This window comes from Amblyomma americanum, chromosome 2 (assembly GCF_052857255.1).
Source record: "Amblyomma americanum isolate KBUSLIRL-KWMA chromosome 2, ASM5285725v1, whole genome shotgun sequence".
Lineage (NCBI taxonomy): Eukaryota > Metazoa > Arthropoda > Arachnida > Ixodida > Ixodidae > Amblyomma > Amblyomma americanum.
Genome location: NC_135498.1, coordinates 171,554,581 through 171,578,742, shown reverse-complemented (window position 1 = coordinate 171,578,742; position 24,162 = coordinate 171,554,581). Strand labels below are relative to the sequence as shown.

The window sequence follows — 24,162 nt, the reverse complement described above, 5'->3', positions numbered from 1 at the left end:
TCAGCGCACCAACCAATAAGTCCGCCTAAGTCGCACGGAAACAGGACAATGCCTACTGCGACCGCTCCGTCTCAATCCACCCATTCCTACCCCAACAAGTCCTACACCTTACATGATTTCTCTGCGCACGCAGGATCACATATATCAGGAGCCCCTACCGCGCAATATGAGCGCTAGCCTCCAGCAGGGTAGGGGGCAGGCTCCAGCGAGATATTACACCAAAACATACAGCAGCCGCTCCGATATCCTTTATGTCGACGTGGCAGAAAATTCTAAAGTAGGATTCCTCACGGCAGTCGCAGCCTATGAAGACGGCGGTGTGGGGGCCGCCGCCACTATTTGAAATAATTTTCCTGCAGAGGCGGAAGGAGCCGCCATCGTACTAGCGCTGGCCCACTCCACCATTGACAAAAACGTAACCGAAATTTGCACAGATTCCCAGGCCGCATGCCGCCACTACCTAAAGGGTGTGGCGACGCCGCCCACACATCATATTCTTGCCACAGCCACCTCTGTCTGTCTGTTGTTGCCAGGAAGAAAGAAAAGGAAAGTGCACAGGCCTGCTCACTGGCTCAAGCCGAGCCACAATCGCTACCACGTGCAGATAGTAGGAGAGCAGCCACCTCTCTCGACCGAACGGTTACTCTGGATTCCTGGTCATGCCTCCATCCCCGGTAGTCAGCGCGTTCATGCGCTTTCTCGAGAACTCTCCTCCCGCACCTCGGACGATCAGGCACCCAACCCTGCGCAAGAGGCCCCATCGGTCCTTTACACATATCATCAAATCACCGCATTCTACAAACTCAGCCGCATGACATTACCACCACCCCACAGTACTTTGTCGCCCTTAACCAGCGCCACATGGCGACAATTACAGACGGGCTGCTTTATTTCACCCTACCGTCTCTCATGGTTTCACCCCACCTTTCCTCCTCATTGTAACACCTGTGGCATGCTCAGATCCACACTTTTTCACTACCTTTGGGAATGTCCTTCCCCACAGGCAGTACCCCCAATCCAAAATCTCACTCATTCTTCCTGGGAAGCTGCTTTACGGACCGCGGAACCGGCCGGCCAGAAATGGCTGGCAGATTGGGCTTTATGTGAAGCTCAAGTTCGCGGACTCCTGGACCAGTAGGGGACCACCCTGGAAGATTTTTTCTTTCCTTTTTTCTAATAAAAGTTGTTTCCATCCATCCATCATACCCCGCGTGAAATTGCTTATAGCCACCTTCGAGTCGCTAATTATAGTGACTGCTTTGGGGCTGGTCATTGCCATGGCGATAGCCGCCTTCTCAGCTGTGCTTGAGTTCTTTGTTTCGACCGAACCGGCAGAAAATTGAAAATTGGTTTTGAAAGTGCCCCGCCGCGGTGGCTCAGTGGTTAGGACGGTTAGGACAGTGGTTAGGACAGTGGTTGCTACCACGCGCTCTCTCTCCGGACATTTCCCACGGGACCCGACGCTGACCAGGACTCCGATTTCAATCCGGCTTAAACTTTTAAGGAAATATGCGATTATTAAAAATCCACGCACCAATCTCCTCCCACCCCTTGCAAAGGGCTGCGGAAGGCCAACGTGCGGGTTCTCCCGCGCCTGCTCACTAACACGATGCTGTGTCCGGCAACTCTAAAGCATTTCAATCCTCAATTCGACGAGTGGGGCTCGCACTTTGGTGGGGTGTGACACCTAGCACATGGTGTGGGCCTGCCGGCAGAACACATCCCAACTCCCTATCCCAAGCCCCACGCGAGAGGGCTGGGAGGCGACCCTGTCCGGCTGCTGCACCCCGAGGCCCAAAGGGCTTTAAAGCATCGTGCCTGGGCTGCGGCAACCGCAATGGGGTGCCTGACTAGGCATCCACCTAGTGGTTGTAGAGGCGGGACCTATCACGTCACGACCCCCAACACCTCTCTCTATGATTGCATGTTTTCACCATCAACAACCACAAAGTTTAAAGCGCGACTGAGGTGCCCACCTTGCCAGGGGTACTGTCATGAGCCTCCCATTTGCTATCGAAGAAAATTGCATCGGTTTTTAAAATTGGTTTTGAAGAAAGGAAATTGCGTAGTAGCTGTCTCATATATACCGGTGGACACTCAAACCACGCCGTAAGGTGTTTGACCTCTGGCTCACTTGAAGGTAAAAACCGCAAATACCGCGAAATCCTTACGAGGTAGTGTAGCAAAACTTTCGCTTCAAAACCCGTGCATTCACTAGACCGCGGCGGCTGCGTTTCGAAACGCTAAGGTGCCCGTGTGCTGTGCGATATCAGTGCACGTTAAAGATCCCCAGGGTGTCGAAATTATTACGGAGCCCTCCACTACGGCACCTCTTCCTTCCATTCTTTAACTCCCTCCTTTATCCCTTCCCTTACCCCGCGGTTCAGGTGCGCGCCGACATATGAGGCATATACTGCACATTTTCTTTTCCGAAAAAAAAACAATTTTAATTTTTTTTACCAGGCGCGCCTTTATGCATGTTCAAACGTAGAGGCAGAAATGTAAGCAAAAATTTAAAATTGTTTTTGGAGGATAGGCAATGGCGCAGTAACTGTCTCACATAGTGGCGGACACCTCAACCGCGCCGTAAGGGAAAGGTTAAAGGAGGGAATGAGAAGAAAGGAAGAAATGGTGCCGCAGTCTAGGTTTCCGGAATAATGTGGACCACCTGGGGATCTTTAACGTCCGAACCTGACAGTGGCGGCCGCGTTTCGAAAGAGGCGAAACGCAAAGGCGCCCGTGTGCCGTGCGATGTCAGTGCAGGTTAAAGGTTCCCAAGTGGTCGAAATTATTCCGGAGCTTTCCACTATGGCCCCTCTTCCTTCCTTTATCCCTTCCGTTACGGCGCGATTCAAGCGACCGCCGAGATATTTGGCAGGTACTCTGCCATTTGCTTTCCCCAAATACCAATTTTCATATTTTTATCTTCAAAGTGCACTGACATCGCACAGCGCACGGATGCGTTTCGCCTCGATCGAAACGCGGCCGCCGCGGTCTGGTTCGAACCCGTACACACCGGATCAGTAGCCGAGCGCTCTAACCACTTAGCCACCACGGCGGGTGGAGAAATCTCAGCACGCTTAGATTTCTTTTTCCGCCACGACGGCTCGACGTTTGTACATGAATAAAGGCACGTCTAAGGAATGCACGGGTTTCATAGAAACGTATCTTCGAGAACTGTACTGAGGCATACATCAGTAATTATGAGCATTTAAGTTATAGATGTCAGAATTGAGCGAGTACCATGCGCTTCCAGTGGAATTCCTCCGTTTTCGGAGGAACTCGAAGGAATTGGAGGAATTGAAAGAGGCTTGGAGCTCTTTCAGTTTCTCGCACTCTTTTTCAGCGTTTGTCATTTCAGCGCCTCCCAAACCCCTTTTCTTGACACCTTGAAAGTCCTTGCGTCGCCTCGAGAGGGGGAGCGAGCCAGTGCCAGAAGCACTGTGGTGCCATGGCCGGGCTAAAGGGGAGCGGCACGAGAGCGCGCGCCGCTCCCCTTTAGCCCGGCCATGGAGGTGCATGCCCTTTTTCGACGCCCGTCGCAGCACGGCGCTTGCGCGCAGCCGCTCCTCTCTAACGCCGAGAAGTGTCCATCGAGTTGGGGCTTCAAGGCGGAGCTTAAGCGTCTCCCCGTTTTTTTCTTCTCTCGCTCAAGTGTTCGTTTGGGTAGAAGATAAGAATCTAACCGTAACCATGCATCTATACAAGGTCTCCATAGCCACTGTGCTATGTTGGGAGCACATGAGAGGAGCGCCAACGTGTCTATGTCGTAACATTAGGCGCAAATTTCAAGGGGTCATAGGTTGCTACTGTCCACGTTACGGAAGTTCCAAGGGCATTTAAACATTGTTCCATATCAGTGGCTGTTTTATTGTGGCCTGTGTTGAGGCTTTCCAGCATTCGCGTAATGACGACGAGCAGCTTCGGTCGTCAAAGCAGGCGAGGGACGCCACTGCAATTTTTTTTTTCCTTTCAACTAAAGCCGTTCTTACTTTCACTTCCACATACCGAATATCAATGCTCTCTAGCAAACCACCTGCTTTTTGCGATGCTTTCCTGTTTGAAAACACAAATTTCTTTCCTCATCTTTCTTTCTACTGAATGCCAGAATATGTGCAAAAAATTTCTGTAACCAAAATTATTACCGATTGTTTTATTGCTTCCTACCTATTTCTGTTGGCCATTGGGACTGAGTCGTGACATTCCACAGGGCCACGACTGAAGCACTGATAACTGCTGAATATGTGCTAGCAAAGTGTTTTTCTGTCACACTGTTAGTAAGGGAAGCGTTGTACGAGGTATGACGCCACTTGCCAAACTGAGTCTTTGCAGCACCTAAGCGCCTACGGCGTGGCACTGGGCCACTCTTGTGACTTTCATTCGCACACGGTCAAGACGCTCAACTTAGGCGCTCAATCTTCGGGTCGCATTCTGGGGCATCTTTGGTCTCTTCGCCACTTTATAATACATGCGTCATCCGGTCATGCCTTTTGCTGGCTATCAGCGTTGGCCTCACAGGAAGGCTGGGAGAAGAAATCAAGGAAAGAGTGATGGTAAAACACGGCTTGTACTCTGCATCTGCGTTCAGGAAGGAGCAGATGACAAGCAACGAAAAAGGAAGCATCCGCCATTGCGCAGCGTCTGAGCGCACCTGTCCCCCACCAGTTCCTGCAGCGAAAGGTGCATGGCTGGCGATCTGTCGGAAACCTACTAGACATGCTACTTCAACGCCAGTGCAACGACCCAAAAGGCACGCGCCGTGTTTGTCTTGTCAGATGGAGACCGTTTGCAGGAATTACTGTAGGTGCGAACCGCTGCTATATCTCCCGCTTTAGTTTTTAAATTCTTGTGTGCTGGATTTTATTACTCCCACTTGGTCTGCAAGGAAAGCCTGCTGGCTTATCTTTAGCACATATCGTACTCCAGCTTATAGGTCAACCGCTGCAACCACGTGGGCTTTTTCCGGTGGCAGCTGTGCATCCGCTGCTTCATACAGGAGGCTGTTCTCGTTCTCTGCGCACACAGTGTTTTGAGAGCGGTTTTCACAGTAGACGCCGCCAAACTGGATACCTGCACTCTTCCTGATACAAACACCGTAAGAATGAGCTTTTGCTTTTGCGATTAAACAAAGCCTGCTGTTTTAGAAATGACTTGCTGCCGTAAGACAAGATAGCGCCTTGCACTTTTCTGGCGGAAGCGCCCCTGTGAATTTTAAGGTACAACTTTGTGAATATTACAAATGGTTTCCGAAAGTGCGCAGCTATTACCGAGTATATTAGGATTACAGCAGCAGAGACTCTTCAAGCGTACACAGCTTATCGTTTTAGTGATGCTTTATGACCACCAGATAAAAAGTACAATTCCTGAAAGGAACCATCAGTAGAATCAGCAGGATCAGTTAATTGCTACTTGAATCAGTTATTGTTATCGCCTACTGACGCTTCATTGCCAAAATTATCAAGAACAAAAAAAATCGTAACCTCCACATTATGCTAGCTAATGTACCGACATTCTTAAGCCACTGTCGAAGACTTGATAGCGCCGCTTAAATTTTAGAAATAGGCATGTCGCCTATCAGCAACAAGTAGATTTTTTTCTATTTTGTGCTGCGATTTCACGTTCAGCGAAAGACTAAACCAGACGTCTTGATCCAGGTAGATGGCTCAGACATGGTTAAGTGCTTTTATGCAACAAATAACTTCTTATTTTCCCCGTAACATTTCTCACAAAAACGAGAGACGAGAAGTTATTGAACGCTGGCTGCAAGTAGTACATTCACGCCCTCTTTTTCCGCACCTACCTTGCTCACACTGACGGCAAACATTTTTAAGGGAATTCGCGACGCCGGGCATTGAGCTGGCAGACCGCCTTTAATGGTTCGCTGCGGCCCAGGCGCTATCTTGAGGCACGATTGATTGCCTTTACGCTGTTACCACTCCATCAAGGATATTTTTCGCTCCAGTGCTTTTCGTATAACGTGTTTACCGCCATCACTAGCGGCGAAGTTTGCAAGCACCTAAATTTGAGGTAAAGCATGGATGACATCATTTTAGTGCAGTCATGAATTACTATCACACAGCGCTTAAGAGACATACGTGGATATGGTCTGGCCACATCAATGTGCGCACAATTTTTCTCGTCGTTGTAAAACGGTACCTCAGGAAGTGCACCTTAACGGTTGATGGATTCTTTCACGCATAGAAATCAGGAAATGGAGCAGTTTATCTACCGGGTTATTGCGCTCTTACAGCGGTGACCTTACGAAAGTCCCGAGCACAAGCGATGATTCTCACAGCAACTGGATGTTAACGGTTGCTCCGCTTTGGCGCGTATTACGTCACTATCCTGGGCTCTGCTGCTCATCCGGCACGTTGGTAGCGACAGCGTCGCCTACTGCCAAGTATGAAAACTGCGAGCGACGACTCGATCTATTCCGGGTCGACGCTCAACCAGCACTACCAATTCTTTGACTCCTGTCCGAGAAGGTTTATTGTGCACTGTGGTGTGTCACCGCGACGTAGGTCCGCTAGAGTTATTCTGCACCTCAGTGAATGATCTACGTTCCCTAAGGATTGCGTGTCTCGTCGCAATTTGCCTCGCAGGCTCATGGGGAAATGCAGCGCGAAAAGAACTAGGTCCAAAAGAAGAGGCCTTGTCGTATCTTGTCTCTTGCTTTGGTCCTTGTTCTATTCGCTCTATTTTTCACCATCAATCAAATTCGACTCGCCAAAATTCCCGCCTTAATACTCGCGGGTTCTCTCTTCCCTAAACGCTTCGAAAATTCATTTTAACGCGATAGTGCTAAAGACCCCGTTACGCAGATACTCCGGCGGTGTAGGCGTTGTGGGCGAAAAATCACAGGCATGGCTCTGTCAGTTCGTTACCAGAGAGCAGCCTGGTACGTAGGTGGGCCACTTAGGTCACGTTACCTTGCGGCGTCACCACAACCTTCCCACCGGTTACTGAACGAACTGCCCACCGTGTCACGTGGATGCTAAATTAATGATTGGTCGCTCAGGATCGAGCGACCAGGGCAGAAATCAGGCCCATCGCTGGGAACACCCGCCATCGCAGGGCAGTGGTGCATCGCTTCACCACTGCAGCACAGCGCCAGGAGTGGCCTGAGGACTCCCAGCTATCAAAGGATGTAAAGTAGGGAATGACCTTCTGCATATATAAAAATCAACCAAGCTCTCACGTCATACTCTAAAGGCTGACGTGAAGGGTCCCCTCCAATTTTTTGCTACTGCCGCTGCCATTTATTCTTATTTTTCAATTTAATGTCTGAGCTGTGTCGTCTGATATTATTTGCATGTAGCAGAAACCTGATACCTTGATTTATTTATAGATTTATAAATTTGCGTCTATTCTAAAAGTGTTTTGTGATTAAAAAGTGTGCACTGAAATCATTTTATCTTCCTCTCGTGTGTTGTACCCTTGTGATGTTTTGTAAATAGTTAACAACTATTTCCCTCTAGCTTTTTGTGATGCCTTAATTTTTGTGTAAGTTCTATGCGTTTTGTTTAATCTGTAAGTTTTTAGTTTATATAATCTGTAATATATGCGTTTCTTTTGTTGATACTCTTACAAGTGTTGAGAGTGATGTATAGCCTTTTTTTTTACTAACTTGCTTACTTTATTTTGGTATATTGTTGCCTGCATGCTTGTATACATTTTCTCTATTGGACCCGTTACTAGCCGTTGGCTATGGGTCCGAGAAGTGTTTGCGTACAATTGTAAAGCAACAAAGATCAATAAATCAAAAAAAAAATTCTTCTTTTACCCTGTAGGCGGTGTGCACTGCTGTTTCTATACTCCCTTGACGTTGCTATGCACTTTTATTCTTCCTACCCTGAATCTCATGCTGCTCAGTGGAGTACGTGGCATGTCAGGGTTAGTTTTTCTTTCTTTTTGCCCTATTTAAGGCCTCAGTCTGGCGGAGGCACTGCTTGTCCTTCCTATGCCAGCTGCGAAACGTTGCCCCCTTTTTTTAATTTCTTTGGCTGCAAGTCCTCAGACCCTACAAAAGCGATAAAATAAATCACGCTTGGAGCGGTTACGACAAGTTAGCCTTGTGTTTAAGAGCAAATTGTGGTGGCATTTTTTGACAGTTCCTCTACATGATCCTTGTACATGCTCCTCTACATGATGTTATTGCAGGCTTTTCTATATTTGGCTAGCCCTAGTATGCAGTACTTCGCGCGAGTGTTAAAGGTACGTCCTGGAAAAGCAAGCTTTGCGGTTAATCCCGAAAATGTACCAATCTTGTCGACGCTTTTATACTGTCATGCGTCGAGCTCTGTGCGCTGAGCGAAACTGGGGGTGTTTTACTGCCATCAAACGCTTCAAAATATATTGCGCTAATCACACTGTTCCGCAATGTTGATTCTCAAGTCGATACCACAGTGACATCAAGAAGGCAAAGTAGTCTACTTTAGCGTTTCGATAGTACAAACTCATTATCGCTTTTCTGTAGCTTGTACGCAACACCGCCTTTGAACAAATAGCGGGTTCTCTGTCTTTGCTGCGCTTCGCACACTACGCACTAAAGGGCATGCTTTGAGAATGAGACATCAGAGACGCCTGCCTTTTACAACATTCGGAAGGCACATGAAAACACTACTGGCTGGCAGGATACGACAGCATTTACCTGTTGGCTGTCGGCGTAGGAAGTAAGTTGAACTCATGCGAACCGGATATCGCAGGACAGTATCACTTGAGCAGCTAAGTTTATTTTCTTAAGTACCTCAAACGCCAGGAGTCACCATTGAAACTCAGAATATCGTCCTCACTCAGGAAACACTAGCAGCAAAGGAACTTTCAAAACTTCCGCGTGTGAGCCGCCGCAGTGACTGAGTGGTTAGAGTGCTCGGCTGCCGGCCCGAAAGACGCGGGTTCGATCCCGCCCGCGGCGGTCGAATTTCGATGGAGGCGCAATTCTAGAGGCCCGTGTATTGCGCGATGTCAGTGCACGTTAAAGAACCCCAGGTGGTCGAAATTTCCGGAGCGCTTCACTACGGCGTCTCTCATATCCTAAGTCGCTTTGGGACGTTAAACCCCCATAAACCAAACCAAACCAAACCAAAACTTCCGCGTGTACATAAAAATTATTAAAGGCAAAGGAGGACGAGCTGCAGAAGCAGTGACATCAACATTGGTTGACCTTAGGATGCCATATTTACGGCGTAACGCGGTATGTATATATGAGTATGTACGCAGTAACGAAAGAATAAAAAATGCTTTAGGAGCAACGCCAAGGGGAAATGCAGCTTGTGAGGATCAGGTAACAGCAGACCTATTGAAGGATGGAGCGGAGATTGTGCTGGAAAAAGTAGCCACCCTGTATACGCAATGCATTATGAGCTCGACTGTATCAGAAAGCTTAGAAGAACGCAGACATTACCTTAATTCACGAGAAAGGAGACGCCAAGGACATGAAAAATTACAGACAAGATCAGCTTACTGTCCACTGCCGACAAGGCATTTTTTATGGTAATCGCTAATAGACACAGGGAAACCTCGCGGTTCTATCAAACAAATGATCAGGCAGGCTTTCGTAAAGGATATTCCACAATAGATCATATTCACACTATCAATCAGGTGATAGAGAAATGCACAGAATATAACCAACCCATTATAGATAGCATTCATTGATTACGAAAAAGCATTCTACTCAGTGGAAACCTCAGCTGTCATACACGCATTGCGGAATCAGAGTGTAGAAGAGCCTTATGTCGATATACTTTAAGATGTATATAGCAACTGCATGCTACCGCAGTCCTCCATACAGCCAGCAATAAAATTCCAACAAAGAAGGGCGTCAGGCTTGGAAGCACGATCTCGCCAATGCTATTTACCGCCTGTTTAAAGGGAGGTATCCCGAGGCCTGAATTGAGAAAAGTTGGGCTAAGATTTAATAGAGCATACCTAAATAATCTGCGATTCGCCGATGTCATTGGGCTGCTAAGTCATTCAGGAGGTGAACTGCAAATCATGATCAATCAGTTAGACAGGCAGAGCGGAACTGTGGATCTAAAAATTAACATGCAGAAAACGAATTTAATTTTAAACAGGCCAGCCATAGAACAGCAGTTCACAATTAGCATCGAGGTGCTGGAAGTGGTAAAAGAATACGTCTACTAAGGGCAGGTAGTCACATCTGATCCGGATCACGAGAGGGAAGTAACTAGAAGGATAAGAATGGGGTGGAGCGCATATGACAGGTTCTCTCAGGTCATGAATGGCAATTTACCAATATCCCTCAAGAGAAAAGTGCTCAACAGCCGTATCTTACCGGTACTCGTCTACAGGGCAGAAACGTGGAGGCTAATGAAAAGGGTTCAGCTTAATTTAAGGACAACGCAGCGAGCCATGGAAAAAAATGATAGGTGTAACGTTAAGAGACCGGAAGCGGGCAGAGTGGGTGAGGGAACAAACGCGGGTTAAGACATCCTAGTCGAAATCAAGACGAAGAAATGGGCTTGGGCAGGACATGTAATGTGAAGGCAAGATAACCGCTTGTCCTTAAACGTAACGGAGTGGATTCCAAGAGATGGCAAGCTTAGTAGGGCGTTGCAGAAGGTGGGCGGATGAGATTAAGTTTGCAGGCACAGGGTGGGCGCAGCTGTCAATGAAGAGGGTTTATTGCAGAAACATGGGAGAGGCCTTTGCCCTGCAGTGGTTGTAGTCAGGCTGATGACGATGATGATGATGATGATGTACGCATATGACTGATGTGTGGCTTTTCTTTTGCAAGCTTCCTCACATGCGGGAGGTGAGGGGTTCGATCCTCAGTGCCGCCGGATACCCTCCGATGGTACAATGGACACAAGCTTTCCGCTACCTGGTGCTCTGCTTCTCTGGGGTGAAATGCTTGGTAAATGCGTCTTTGACCCCACCTTGAGTAGAAGAAAAAAAACTTGTGTAATGGCACTCGTTGGCCACAGATGCCCTAGGGCCATAAAAATTAAACATCTTTTCCAAGCTTTCTGTAAAATAAATGCTAGAAAGAGGTTAAGCATTACGGTAGAAAAGCCAATTTTTTTGGTATTCATGAATACAACCGAAACAAACACATAAGCAGTAAGAGGGGAACTAGCACCTCTGGGCCTTTCACTCGTCACGTTTTTCCACTGCTTTAGGCTTGTGAGAGTGATACTTTTTCAAAGCTATACAGAATACAAACAGTGCAGCTTTGTTACCGAAACGATCACGAATGATGCACCCATAAAGCTAATCGAATACGAGTGGAAAATTGAGATAACCGAATAGAATATGAATCGAATATTCGTGCTAATATTCGCTACTTGTGCAAATATTCGTACATAAGGAACAATCGTGAGAAACGTTGACGCGCCATCGGCGATGCTGTATTGCGCTGCTATTACTTACGAGTCAAAGCTATAGCCGTTAAAAAACATCAATATCAATCTCGACTAAGAGGTCGCAACACAAAGTCAGTATCTTAACTCTATGACTGTCAAGTTAAAAGCACAGGAAAATTCTATTTTGCTAGAACAAACTAGGGCCACACCCCCGGACATGAGACGGGTGACGGCTACGTATGAGCCATGGCGTGGGAGACCAGGCATAAAGTCTGAATTTACTAAACATATCTAGGCCCTGCCGCGTCGTCCAGTCTTAAGGGGCCATATAAGTGCATTATGAAAGAAGCCGCATGGAAGGGCCGGGTCATGACGCTGAACCCCGGACATGCTGCTAGCAGCAGGAAAGTACACCGCATCAGTGTGGGTGGGCCCTGTTTCGGAAACAGTCGTCGAAGAACAATACGTCAGGTGTTTTTTGAACCTGTTGTCACTTATTCAAAAAGTTTACAACGTATTCTATTCATTTAGAATAACTTTGAACATTCACTGTTCAATTTGTTTGAATAGTCCAATAGGACAATATTTGATTTGCTAATCAAAATTTTTTTAATATTTGCACATCCCTGCATTACTTTACTATGCGGGTTTGCTGTTCGCGCTTAGGAATAAACGCCGTTAATATATGTCCTTGTTTAGCCTGGCTAGTAACCCACTTAACCGGGAGACAGCAAAAGAGTTAATATTCAAGCCAAGTTACACGGTTCTATGCTGCACGTGGAGCTTACAAGCAGAATGCATGTACGCATTGTGTCCTTCCTTTCTAGCGGCACATCCATCTCATTGTGCCCTAATGGCGCAAATCTTTCGAAGCCGCTGTGGTGAGATGCGGGGAGGGGGTGACTTCGACTGTTAAGTTGCAGATATATAAAAAAACGTCAGCTCTGTTTTCAGTGAATCCCATAATTCCGAAACAGGGCCTTGGCAAGAAATGCTTTAGTGGCCCTGGGAATCGGTGTCAGTATATTTTGCCCCAAGCGACGCAGAAAAGTGACGTAAAGACTCAACAGTGCGTAGGCTTTTGGTGCGGATTACGAACAGTTCGTTTTTTTTTTGTTTCAAGATTCCATAGTCGCACCTCTGCGTCATAGCTTTCAACTATAGTTCCAATGGCCTTTGATCCAACGGCAGCTTTTCGCACTCTTAATTGAACCATGTTGTCCCTTCTACCCACTGCATACCGGTCTGAGTTCGCAGCATCTGCAGCTAAAGACAGTCATGCCTACTGATGACTGGACGCAGTTCCCAGCTAGAGATTAAATGGGACCAGGTGCGGCAGTAACAGAACGAGAGCAGATAAAGATGCTGGAAGAACACAACTGTCATGATACGCCCGCCTTCGCAGCATATCATAGCTAAGAAGCCAGTAGTGACAGAACAGCAACCAGTGTTGGACGAAAACTTTGCAGCACGCACATTTTATCTCTGCATTAGATGGATCCTTTCCGCGACGGAGAGGGGAGCGGGTTGAGGCTGACAAAACTTTATTGTGCGCAAGCTTAGGCGATTAAGGCAAGTTAGCTAGCGTGCCGCAGGCCGGGGAGACCTTTGGCGACGCCGGCCCATTCGATGTCCTTGGTCTAAATGTCGGGGTCATCGCAGGATGTTAGCTTATCCCATGCTTCTTTGGATGGATCAGGCAAGACTTCTGGGGGAGCCTTACGGATTTGGCATGCCCAGATCATATCGTCTAAGTTATCTTTCTCTCCACAAAAGCGTCAGAAAGGATTGATAACCTTATATATGAATTTCGATATGTAGGCTGGTTTAGGGAGTGTCCCCATCTGTAGTTGTATCCACATGACCTGTTGTCTGGTCAGTGTTTTAAGGGGTGGTGGGAGTATTCTTTTTAATGCTTTGTAATGTGCAGTGAGTTCGTGTATGTCACCGAAAAACGGTTGACGTACTCAGAGCAGACCGCGACGGTGTCTCTCACACAGTCTCGGTGCGACAGCAATGGGAGGCAGGACAACAAGAGTAGTCGCATGTTTCTAGCGTGCGGTGTAGACACGCGCGAGGGGCTAGCAGGTGGCACGGCTTCATCCGGGCGACGTGGACAAGTTCAAAGGTCGGCCGCCTGGAAGAGCGAACTGTTCCCTTCGGGGAGAGCTTCGTAGGTGACTTCAATGAGCTGGCGGAGCACCTCGTAGGGGCAAAAGTATCGGTGTAGAAGGTTCTCGGGGCGCCCTAACATGCGGATTGGGTTCCACACATAGACTTATTCGCCGGGCTGGTAACGCACATTTCGATGGCGGAGGTTATAGCGCCGAACGTCGTGGATTTGATGGTTGCGGATGCGCTGTCGAACGAGTTGGCAGGCGGCCTCAGCGTAACGAACAAATTGGGCAGCACCCATAGCAGAGGACGTAGTGCTATCTGGAAGCAGCACTGCATCCAGCATGGCTGTGGCTTCGAGACCGTGTACTAAACGAAATGAAATGAAGCGTGACGTTTCCTTTACCGCAGTATTATAGGCAAATGTGACAGTATGGGGCCTCAGTACTGGTCTGCGTCGACATACATGGAAATCATGTCGGTGATCATCGTGTTGAGCCGTTCGGTGAGGCCGTTAGTTTGAGGGTGGTAATCGGTTGTTTTGCAGTGACTGGTGCCACTTAGGCGCATAACATGGTTCGTAAGGGCCGAGGTGAACACTGTTCCCCTGTCAGTTAAAACGACGGTGGGTGCACCATGAGGAAGCACAATGTTTTGAATAAAAAATTACGCAATTGCGTCAGCAGTACCACGCGGAAGAGGGGTTTAGTCTCATAGTATCGGCTGAGGCAGTCATTGGCGACCACAATGTAGCGGTTACCCAGCGAGAACTCCGGAAATGGGCCGAGTAAGTCCATACCGACTTGATCGAAGGGGACCTGAGGCGGATAATTTGGCTGCAGTAGGCCGGCTGGCTATGGTCGGTAGCGTCTTGCGACGCTGGCACTCGCGGCAAGTTCTTACGTAACGCTTCACAACTGCTGCAACCCTGGGCCAGTAGTACTTTTGCCGTATTCGTGCCCAAGTTCGACAAAAAACCCAGCTGACCAGATCATGAGTCATCATGGCATGCCTGCAGGACTTCTTCGCGAAGGGTCGTAGGCACGTCGAGTAGATATACAGCTTCCGTCGGGCCGTAGTTTTTCTTATACAGGACGCAGTCGCATAAAGAGAACGACGACAGTCCGCGCGAGAAGATTCGCGGGGAGACTGAGCGGTTCCTTCCAGGTACCCAATGACGGGCCGTAGTTCACTTTCGTCTCTTTGGTGTTGAATGAGAATGGACGTGTAGGTGGGACCAAGAAAAACAGAATCATCGTCGGTGCCAGCGGGGGGGGGGGGGGGGGGGGGGGTCCTCGATAGGAGCACGAGACAAACAGTCGGCATCACTGTGCTTCCTACCGGATTTTTAGACAATGGTGACAACGAATTCCTGACGTCGAAGGCTCCAGCGTGCAGGCCGCCCCCGAGGGATCTTTTATGGTTTCCAGCAAACACAACGAGATGTGGTCACTGACGACCCTGAAAGGGCGGCCAATAAGTACGGTCGAAATTGTCGAAATTTGGTCACTGCCCACACAATGGCCAAGCATATTTTTTTTTGCTTGTGGAATAGTTCGCACTGCACAAGGACCGCATCGGGCTCTGGCGTCTGTGTGCAGTTCAGAGTCGGCTGACTCGTCGAAGTGTCCAAGGATGGGCGTACTTCAAAGGCCTAATGTTGCCCCAGGCCCCAGAGGAACGGTTCGGAATTTTCGAGAGTTAGGTGAGGGGCTCAGCGATGTGGGAGAAGCCCTGAACAAAACGCTTATAATAGGCGTATTGACACAGAAAGCGGCGCACACTCCGCTTATCGGTGGGCACAGGAAAAGCAGCCATAGCGGCTGCCTTAACGTGGTCTGGAATGATCCCTTTGGCACTCATGATGTGGCCCAGAAACTTCAACTCTTCGAAAGCGAAGTTAAACTTTCCGGGCTTCAGGGAAAGACCGGCCGACCAAATTACTTCGAAAACAGCGTGCAGGCATCCCAGGTGCTGATCGAACGTGTCAGAGAAGATAACAACGTCATCCAAGTACACGAGACAGGACTGCCATTTTAGATCGGCAAGAACGGTATCCATCATCCGCTGGAAGATTGCAGGAGCCGAGCACAGGCCGAAAGGGAGCACCCGGAATTCGTACAGACCGTCCGGTGTAATAAAGGCGGTCTTTTCCCGGTCGCGTTCGTCCACCTCGATTTGCGAATAGCCGCTGCGTAAATCTAGCGATGAGAAGTACTTGGCGTGGCGCAGCCGATCCAGGAAGTCATCAATGCGCGGCAGAGGATAAACATCATTTTTTGTGACTCTGTTTAAACGCCGGTAATCAACTCAGAACCGTAGGGTTCCATCTTTATTTGCTACTAGAACAACAGGTGACCCCACGCACTCATCGAAGGCGGTATCACGTCGTCCTGGAGCATTTCTTGAACTTTGCGGTGAATGGCATCACGCTCCTTCGAAGAGATCCGATAAGGTGGCTGACATAACGGCCGCTGGTCGGTGTCAACTATAATTCGGTGCTTTAATTGTGAGCGGTGTCTGCCTAACCGTAGAGGTCGAGGCAAAGCAGTCGCAGAAAGACTCGATAACGCTTTCCAGGCAGCGTTTCTGATTAGACGGGAGATTCGGGTTCACCTCATTTTATATAGGATTGGTCGGTACCTCCACTGATTCCGGGCCTTCGGACAAAGCGTGCTGTCCAGCAAATTCACTGAATTCATCGAAATATGCAATAGCTGTTCTGCAAGGCAAACACTGAGGTACACAGCCGAAACTGGTCACCATGAGTTGGGTTCGGCCATTTTTCAGTTCAACAATTCCGCGAGGAACACAGACTTGCCGACCAAGAAGCAGCGACATGCTGGTTTAAGCGATGCCATGAGTTCCAGTGCTGTTACCGCAATCTAAGGTAATAAACATGCTGGCTCTTGACGGGATCAATATGTGGTCGTCACAGGCGCGTAACTTAGTCCTGCGTGGCTCGGGATCGCCGTCAACAGAGGGTTGAGTAGAAAATGACACGACCAGCTCCTGAAGGTTCATGACGGCACTGTACTCCCAACGGAAATTCAAACCGAGTGTCAAGTCCTTGGAGCACTCGGGCAGCCCAGCAAAGAAGCCACAAAAAGTAGCACCGCGGATCTGTATTCGTGACGTGCAGATGCCAGTCGGCGTAACCACATGGCCGCCGGCGGTGCGGATCTGCCGGCCAGACAAAGGGGTAAGAACCATTCTAAGGGCCGCGAATAACCGACTGCGCATTATCTTTTTAGGCAAGGTAATGGAGGGGTTCGGGGAAGGACTGCAACGCCCCAAGCACAACAGGAACAAGGGCTACAATGTCCTGATAACAATACAAGCTGATTTGTTAAAGAGGGCGCCATAAGTAAATAAAAAATAACATGTTAATACGTCACGTCTCTTCCCAATGATCCACAGAGCATCTTGATACTTTAAATTCTTTTAGTGGCATGACATATAAGGATTTCTTTATAAGCTTACAATATTCATGCTTGACTTCGGTCTCCTAGTCGGTCTTTCCGATATCAAGCTCTGGCCAAGGGTTTTGGAGAGCGTGTGGGTTTTTGTTTGTCGATCTGTTTCAGGTAACCACCACTACACTGCGCCGCACTCAACGCCATCGTTGAACCTTAGAGGCGGTCAAGATACCTCAATTTTTGATTTTTTTTCTCTCAATCGTATTGCGAACCTCTTCTCTTCCTCAACGTTATCTCCGTATGTCGTAAACTTAGGCGGCTCTCCCTTGCTCTCTCCGCACGTTTTAACGCTCTCGCATTAAAGGCTCCGTTCTTCATAAAATCCGGTGTCGAAGTTGTGAGCGGAAAATCCCAAGCATGGCTCTGGAAGGTGGTCCCAAGAGAGAAACCTAGGAGGCAGGTGAACCAACTAGGTCACATGACCTTGCTGCATCATTAAAACCTGCCCATCGTACAGTGAGATAACTGTTCACCTGAGGGTGGCACTTAAATTAATGACTAGTCGCACGGGAAGAGCAACCTGGTTCGCACCAGGCCCACAGCTGGGAGCACCTGCCATCGTATGGCAGTGGTGCATGGCTTAACCGCTGCACAAACTGCACCAGGAGGGATATGAGGACTCCCGGGGATACGTGAATTTTGGGGTCTGCAATGCGGTCTGACATAGGACTACTCCGATAGCTTGGACCACAGCTGCGGCCGCGAAGAATAACACAGCGAGTAGTAGCCGGCAAGCAAAGGTGTTTATTGGGAACACCCCAATTGGTGGCCTCCTCAGTACAGCACTGGCAACTGGCGGGCGAGCAACGTAAACGGAGCGGCGTCACCTTGACAGCTGCGGCTCCCAGTGTGGTCCAGACCCGTCTGCCCTCATCGTCGTCACTCCGTCGCCTCTCACACAGCCAACTAACTTACTGAAAATGTGTGTATAGGTTTGAACAGATTAAGAAACCGGGATTATGGAACAGGACCTATATCCTAGATTATTCGGTGGTCAGGATTGGGGCCCCCGAATTTAAAGGGGCCCCCGACTTCAATGGGGCACCCGAACTGAACGGGTTTTCGGAACATCTGTATGGGACTCGTCTAAATCATGGCCAGCTTTGTGTGCGTTTCACACCGTAGAACAAGTGATCTAGATTTAGATGCCTTTCTAGAATGTAGAGCAAACTTGAGCTGGTTAGTACATGTTTAATTCAAATTTATTTGGTAACGCCACAATGGCATTGTGCTAGCATGATACTGTGCAGCGTCAGTCGACAGCCTCAGGCAGACAGTGCATCTACACACACATAAAACATATGCATTAGCATGGCGGGAACATGAATCAAGTTCGCAAGGAAATGCATAAAGCACAAAAAATAAGCCTACAGCAGGAAAGTGAAGGTCCTACAATGGACACAGCGGGCCCAAGAGGCAGGGTTTCATGAAAGGTACTATGCTCCAGCTAACTCCGTGCTGACACGCTACGCGCTAACCTTAGCTTTGATCATCACCCTTTCTAGACTCCTCAAAAGCAACTGCTGCAGCCTCTCTTCCTTCCCTTCGCATCTGGCTCTGGTGCAGGTGGTGCGCGTATGAATGCACAGTGCTGCCCAGTACCCGCCGGTGATGAAAAGAGTACAGGTTTTCCACTGCCTTGGAGGAGGGACGGGGAAATACTTCGAAAATGGGTTTGTGACCACAACTTGTGTCAAAAAAAAAAAAACACTCTCTGACCAAAGCTGCTGTTGCGCCATTAAAATTCAACATCATAACCTTTCCTTCCCCACCCTCTTTTGAACACTGCCTCTTATCCTCACACCTCTGCTTCCCCACATCCTCTTCTTTACCCCTCGCGGTTTCCGTGGCTAGAAGTGTCTCGAAGGAAGTCAGTGTCAAAAGGTAACTAACCCCTTCTCTCTCCGTCAACGTTGCTGCTTACCGCCATGCCCCTCCCACTGCCTTGCTCGCCTCACTTCATCCCACCCCTCAATCTTCGCTGCACCACACTACTGCCAAAGCTATCTGGCTCTCAAGAGCAATGCTGGTTGGAGCAGTCATCGCCTGTTGCCACATGTGAAATAGCCAGTGTGTGTGCAGTGCTGCACTGTGACATCCGCACGTGCATCAGCACAGGCTGTTGCCACGGGTGCTCGTGTGTAATCATATTATTATTCAAACAAATGCGTTATCAGCTCCCTTAGGCATCTCCCATGGCCAAGCAGTGAAACACAGCTCAATGAGCTTAAAAGTTTACCCCACCCGTGCGTCCCGCATGTGAAATTTGCCAGTGCATGCGCTTAGCTCACGTGTACGCATTGCCATTTGTGACTAGCACTTGAAATAAACGCGTTATGCATACATTCTGCTTTTTATTCTTGGTTATGCAGAGCCCCATTCGGTTTATTTCTGAGTCACAAGCGATAATAAATGTATGTGGCGGCAGCAGGTGCCACTACCGCGAGTAGTGTCGCTTGTGGCTTGCGAATAAACTGAGTCGAGCGCTGCCTAGACAAGAAAAAAGAGCACGAATGTACAAATAATGAGTTTATTTTAAGAAACAGATGCAAACATCACCACGTACATACATGCTGGGGCCATGCACCGGTATAACGCTTGTGAGCGTGGCTGGGAAGTAAAGCATGACTGCATCAGGACAAAGCCTTGCATAAAAACACAAAAAAAGAAAAGATAATACTGAAAGCACATAAATGCTCAAAAGCAATAAACAAACACATGTATGTCACAAAGTAGCGAGACTCAAAACACGGTATTAGTACTGGCATCGTATATGAACAAGATTGTATTTTCCTCAATGCACATAAAAAAGCGAGACAGGGCACTATCGCAACTGAATTATCTTTTGAGCACTACATATAGAGAAAGAGCATTGTTCCAAATGAATTGTCTAACAAGGGCAGCATACGAAAAGCACATGGTGCCATTCATTTGACTGCACAAATGACCGTATAAGTTCCTTAATTTTTCGAAGAGAGGTGAAGGCGTTCTCTGTTTCAAATTTGTTGAAACTTGAAGGTACATAAAATGTGCGAGTTCTCTTTTCATAATTCGGAATACTAAATTAATCTATGTGGCTTAAGGGTCGTGATTTTATATTTTCCCCTTTAGAGGAACATCAGAAATAATGTTTGTATAAAATATCAAATAAAAACTGCTTTTCCTAAGAATAACATAATAAAACGATTCATTCTAAATAATACATGTTCACTATGAAACTGTGTACCATAAGACAGGCTGCAAGCAATTTTTAAACGCTATTTAATACATTTAATTTGTATGTGGATGCAGAACCATAAATAGACCATATCTTAAAACAGATTCACCTAGGCTCTTATACACAGAATTTCGTATAGGGAGTAGAGATGTGCACATACCATTCATAGTTTCTTTGAAAATTCCGCGATATGAATATTCCAAGATAGTGCGCTGTCGAATGTCATTCCTAAGTACTTTGCGCTGTCTATTAGTTGTGCTCGGATACATGAACAATTCTCGCAACAAGACTTATGTAAGTAAATTGGCTTGGTATTTGTTATGACTTGATGAGGATTGCGGAAACATATAAGGTTTGTTTTGGCTTTGTTAACGACTACTGCATTGCTTGAAAACCAAGACATCACGCGCTCTATATCCGTTTGAAGTATACCTCCGAGTCCGTTATAAGACGTACCTGGTAGTACAAGGGCCGTGTCATCTGCGTACAAATATAGCCTCGATTGCAGCTGTAAACTGGCAATTTCATTAATGTAAATATTGAATAAGAGGGGACCTAGTACCGACCCTTGAGATACTCCTGATTTAATATCCAAAAGTGTACAGTAACAGTCACCTATTTTTACACACTGTTGCCGATCTTTGAAATAACTGTAAAAGAATGACTGGTAGGTCCCCCTGAAACTAAAATTATCTATTTTATGTAGCATAAGTGAATGATTAATCGTATCAAATGTTTTTTGAAGGTTAAGAAAAAGTGTTAGAGCATTACGGTTCTGGTAAATTTCGGAGCAAATGAAAGCTTTAAAGTCTTCTAAAAGGCGAGTCGTGTTGTATCCTGGTCGAAAGCTGTATTCAGCTTGGCTTAGTAATTTATATTTCTGAGAGAATGACACCATACTAACATGCACAACTTTTTCAAGGATGCAGGCAATAGAATAAAGGATAGCTATTGACCTTTATTTATCGTAAACACTTCGTGATTCTTTTTTAAAAAGGGGCCTTACTACTCTTATTTTCAATTTATTATGAATATTGCCTGTCTTTAAGGTTTTGTTGATGACGTGAAGCAACACTTCTCTTAGTTTATCAAAACGAACAACAATATTTCTTATTCTAATTCCACCGTAGCCAGGTGATTTCGTGATTTTTAATGTTTTTACTGTGTTCCAAAGTTCAATTTCTGAAAATAGGAGGCAGGTAAGCAGAATGAACATTTGAGTTATTTCTTGCGTTGTGAGAACCACACAAAGTATTATGCGCAAGTAATTTCGTCACCGAGTCAATGAAATGTCGGTTAAAATCTTCAGCCAGTTTCTTGCTTTCAACATTCGGGAAAGCTTGTTTTATTGTATCATCTATTGTACGCCTAGGTGATCTTCCTATAACCGTGTTTACATACTCCAAATTTTTCCGGAATCGTAGCGAGAAGCAGAGAATTTCTGCAGGTGATAACGTCTTTTAGCTACTTTTATTTTCGCTATTATTTTACTTCTAATTTGTCGAAATTCTTCTTTTGTGCCCTTATCAACTGGCTTTTCCTAGAGCTTTTCTGAAATTTGTTTTTAATGTAGCAAAGTTCAAGAATTTCTTTGTCTATCCATGGACTGCGGGGGTTTCATCGTTTTAGCTTAATTTCCCTTGGGAATTGCGGTATATATAAGCAAAACTCTGTACCAATAACACATAGCATTGTAAATGATCAGCACATATGAGCCTGTCCCTGTCAAAAGATCTTATTTGTTTATCGACATAAGCATTGTTCAAAATTAACTTCTCCTGGAACTGTTGGCCGGAATGGTCAACATTTCCCAAAACTGCCAAGGCCACAATATAATGGTCCGGTACTTTTTCCTTAATTACACACCCAAAATAACTGCCTTTACACAATTTTGCACTGATGTGGTCAATACAGCTTTGTGTTAAAAAATTGCCGAAAATTTCTTCACGTGTATAACTTTGAATTTTATTTTGCAGTCCGAAGCTTGCTAGTAAGGTCAGGTATTCTGACACTCCCGTTTTGTTTACGTTAAAGATATCGAAATTAAAGTTACCAGCCAGAATAACTTGTTTTGATCAATGGACATGAAGGAAGCTCGAAAGCGCTTCAAGAAAACGGCTATGTTTTTATTTCGTGGTCTATATCTGCACGTACTAAGAATTCATATGCACCTTTTTGTAACATTTAGAGCAATCACTTCTGCTTTGACAAAATCAGTTTGCACCTGTTCGCATATCCAATCATTATTTACAAACAGGAGTATAGCGCAACCTCTGGTTTTTTATACATAATGAAAATGACTGAAAACCCATAAATGAGAACTGCAAGCATACAGGTTTGCTAATATTAACCTCCGTCAGGATAAGAGTCTGCAGGGATGGCAAAGCTTTTTGCAAGAGTACCTGTTACGTGTCCCAATTTCTTCGTAAACTCATTACATTGGCGTGTATTAGTTCAAGGACGACATCATTTAACATTTCACTCGCCCATTCTCTCTTCCTCTTCTCCCAATCACTTACAAAGTTCACGCTGTCAGCCATTTCATATCAGTTCGGTTAAAGCTTCTTCACTGTCGATTCGGATCACGGAATCACTTTCTTGCTATCTAACAAATATCCGCCCATTGCGAGCCCAAACGAAGCGGTATTGTTCGTCTTTCGCCCTTTGTTTGGTCATCCAGAGCAGCTCCTTTATGAGCGCAGTAAGATTTTCATTAATGAATTATCTTCTTCCCTTAGGTTGGTTCTTTTCTCAATCCATTTATCTCTTACTTCTCTTCTGGCAAATCGCACTAGGATTGGTTTTAAACTGCTGAATTTTGTTTTAATTCCGTGTATTGCCTCAATGTCCTCATCCATTGGTATGGAAAGTTCAATTTTCTGAGCTATGGACCGCAAAACTGCTCTTAAGTCTTCATGAACATTATCCTTCGCACCGTGTATTTCCAGGTTATTTCGCTTGGAGTACAGTTCCAGTCTGTCCACTTCTTATTCCACTATCGAGAGGCGAGCATACTTTGCTATTAATTGTTGTTCTAGATTACTAGTATTTTCCTTAAGTTCTTTTATTTCAGTTCCCTGGGCTTCAAGAGTTACTAAAATGTCGTCGTATTTGGATGACAGCATTTCAAGGAATGTCTCAATTCCTTGGATTGCAAATGCTTGTGCTTCAAGCTTACTATTAGTTGCCTCATGCTTCGCCAGTTCTTCCTTTTTAGTCAATGATATCAATGCAACTTAGAATGACGTCAAGCTTAGCCATGATATCAGTCAACGAGTGATCGTCCAGACTGCCAGGATTTCCATTATGAGTTTTTGCACAGGCCAGCTCTGATTTTCTAGAATCGCAAGTTGAGCAAGACTACTTTTGCAGCTTATCAAGATTCATTTGCTTCAAGTTGGCTTTTAGTACGCACGAGCACTTCCCAGCGTGATACGTGTGCTTGCAATCGGCACATTGTAAGTACTGTTTTTCTGACGAGATTGACGACATACAATCAAGACACTCATGGTCAGAAATTTTTTCAATCAAACACAGGTGCAGTCCGGCGGAGCAATAGGCTAAATTATGAAACAACAAAAGACAATCTTACCTAGAGAGGCAAAGTAAAATGCGTCAGCTCAGCCCGATGCACTCCGCCGGACTGCAACTGGTGGCCAGAAGCTTGCTTGTTTTAAGCGCAGTCGAGCAAGGTGTGATAAACTGGTTCACTGCTCTCCTCATGACGCAATTCCATGCCTTGATGTCGTAGCGTCTGCCTTGGCTTGAAGGTTCCGGTCAGGCCACGGTGTGTCCGCAGCAGGCAACTTCAAATCTCGACGATCTAGACAGGCAAAGTAAAATGCGTCAGCTCAGCCCAGTGCACTCCGCCTGACTGCATCTGGTGGCCAGAAGCTTGCTGGTTTTAAGTGCAGTCGAGTAAGGTGTGGTGAACTGGTTGGCTGCTCTCCTCATGACGCAATTCCATGCCTTGATGTCGTAGCGTCTGCCTTTGCTTGAAGGTTCCGGTCAGGCCACGGTGTGTCCG

The 24,162-nt window shown here is 46.7% G+C and overlaps 1 protein-coding gene across 5 annotated transcripts in view; it reads left to right on the top strand.

The window, feature by feature from the left end:
- Positions 1–5,012: 5,012 nt before the first annotated feature.
- Positions 5,013–24,162, top strand: part of LOC144121999 (monocarboxylate transporter 9-like) — a 60,066-nt gene continuing 40,916 nt past the window's right edge. The window contains exons 1-2 of one of the 5 annotated variants that reach the window (XM_077655489.1): positions 5,024–5,095; positions 10,757–10,876. In XM_077655489.1, the coding sequence (XP_077511615.1) occupies positions 10,766–10,876 (111 nt within the window). In that variant the 5' untranslated portion in view covers positions 5,024–5,095; positions 10,757–10,765. Of the gene's footprint in view, positions 5,096–10,756; positions 10,877–24,162 lie in introns of all 5 variants that reach the window. The other 4 variants (XM_077655494.1, XM_077655488.1, XM_077655493.1 and 1 more) reach the window with 4 other exon arrangements.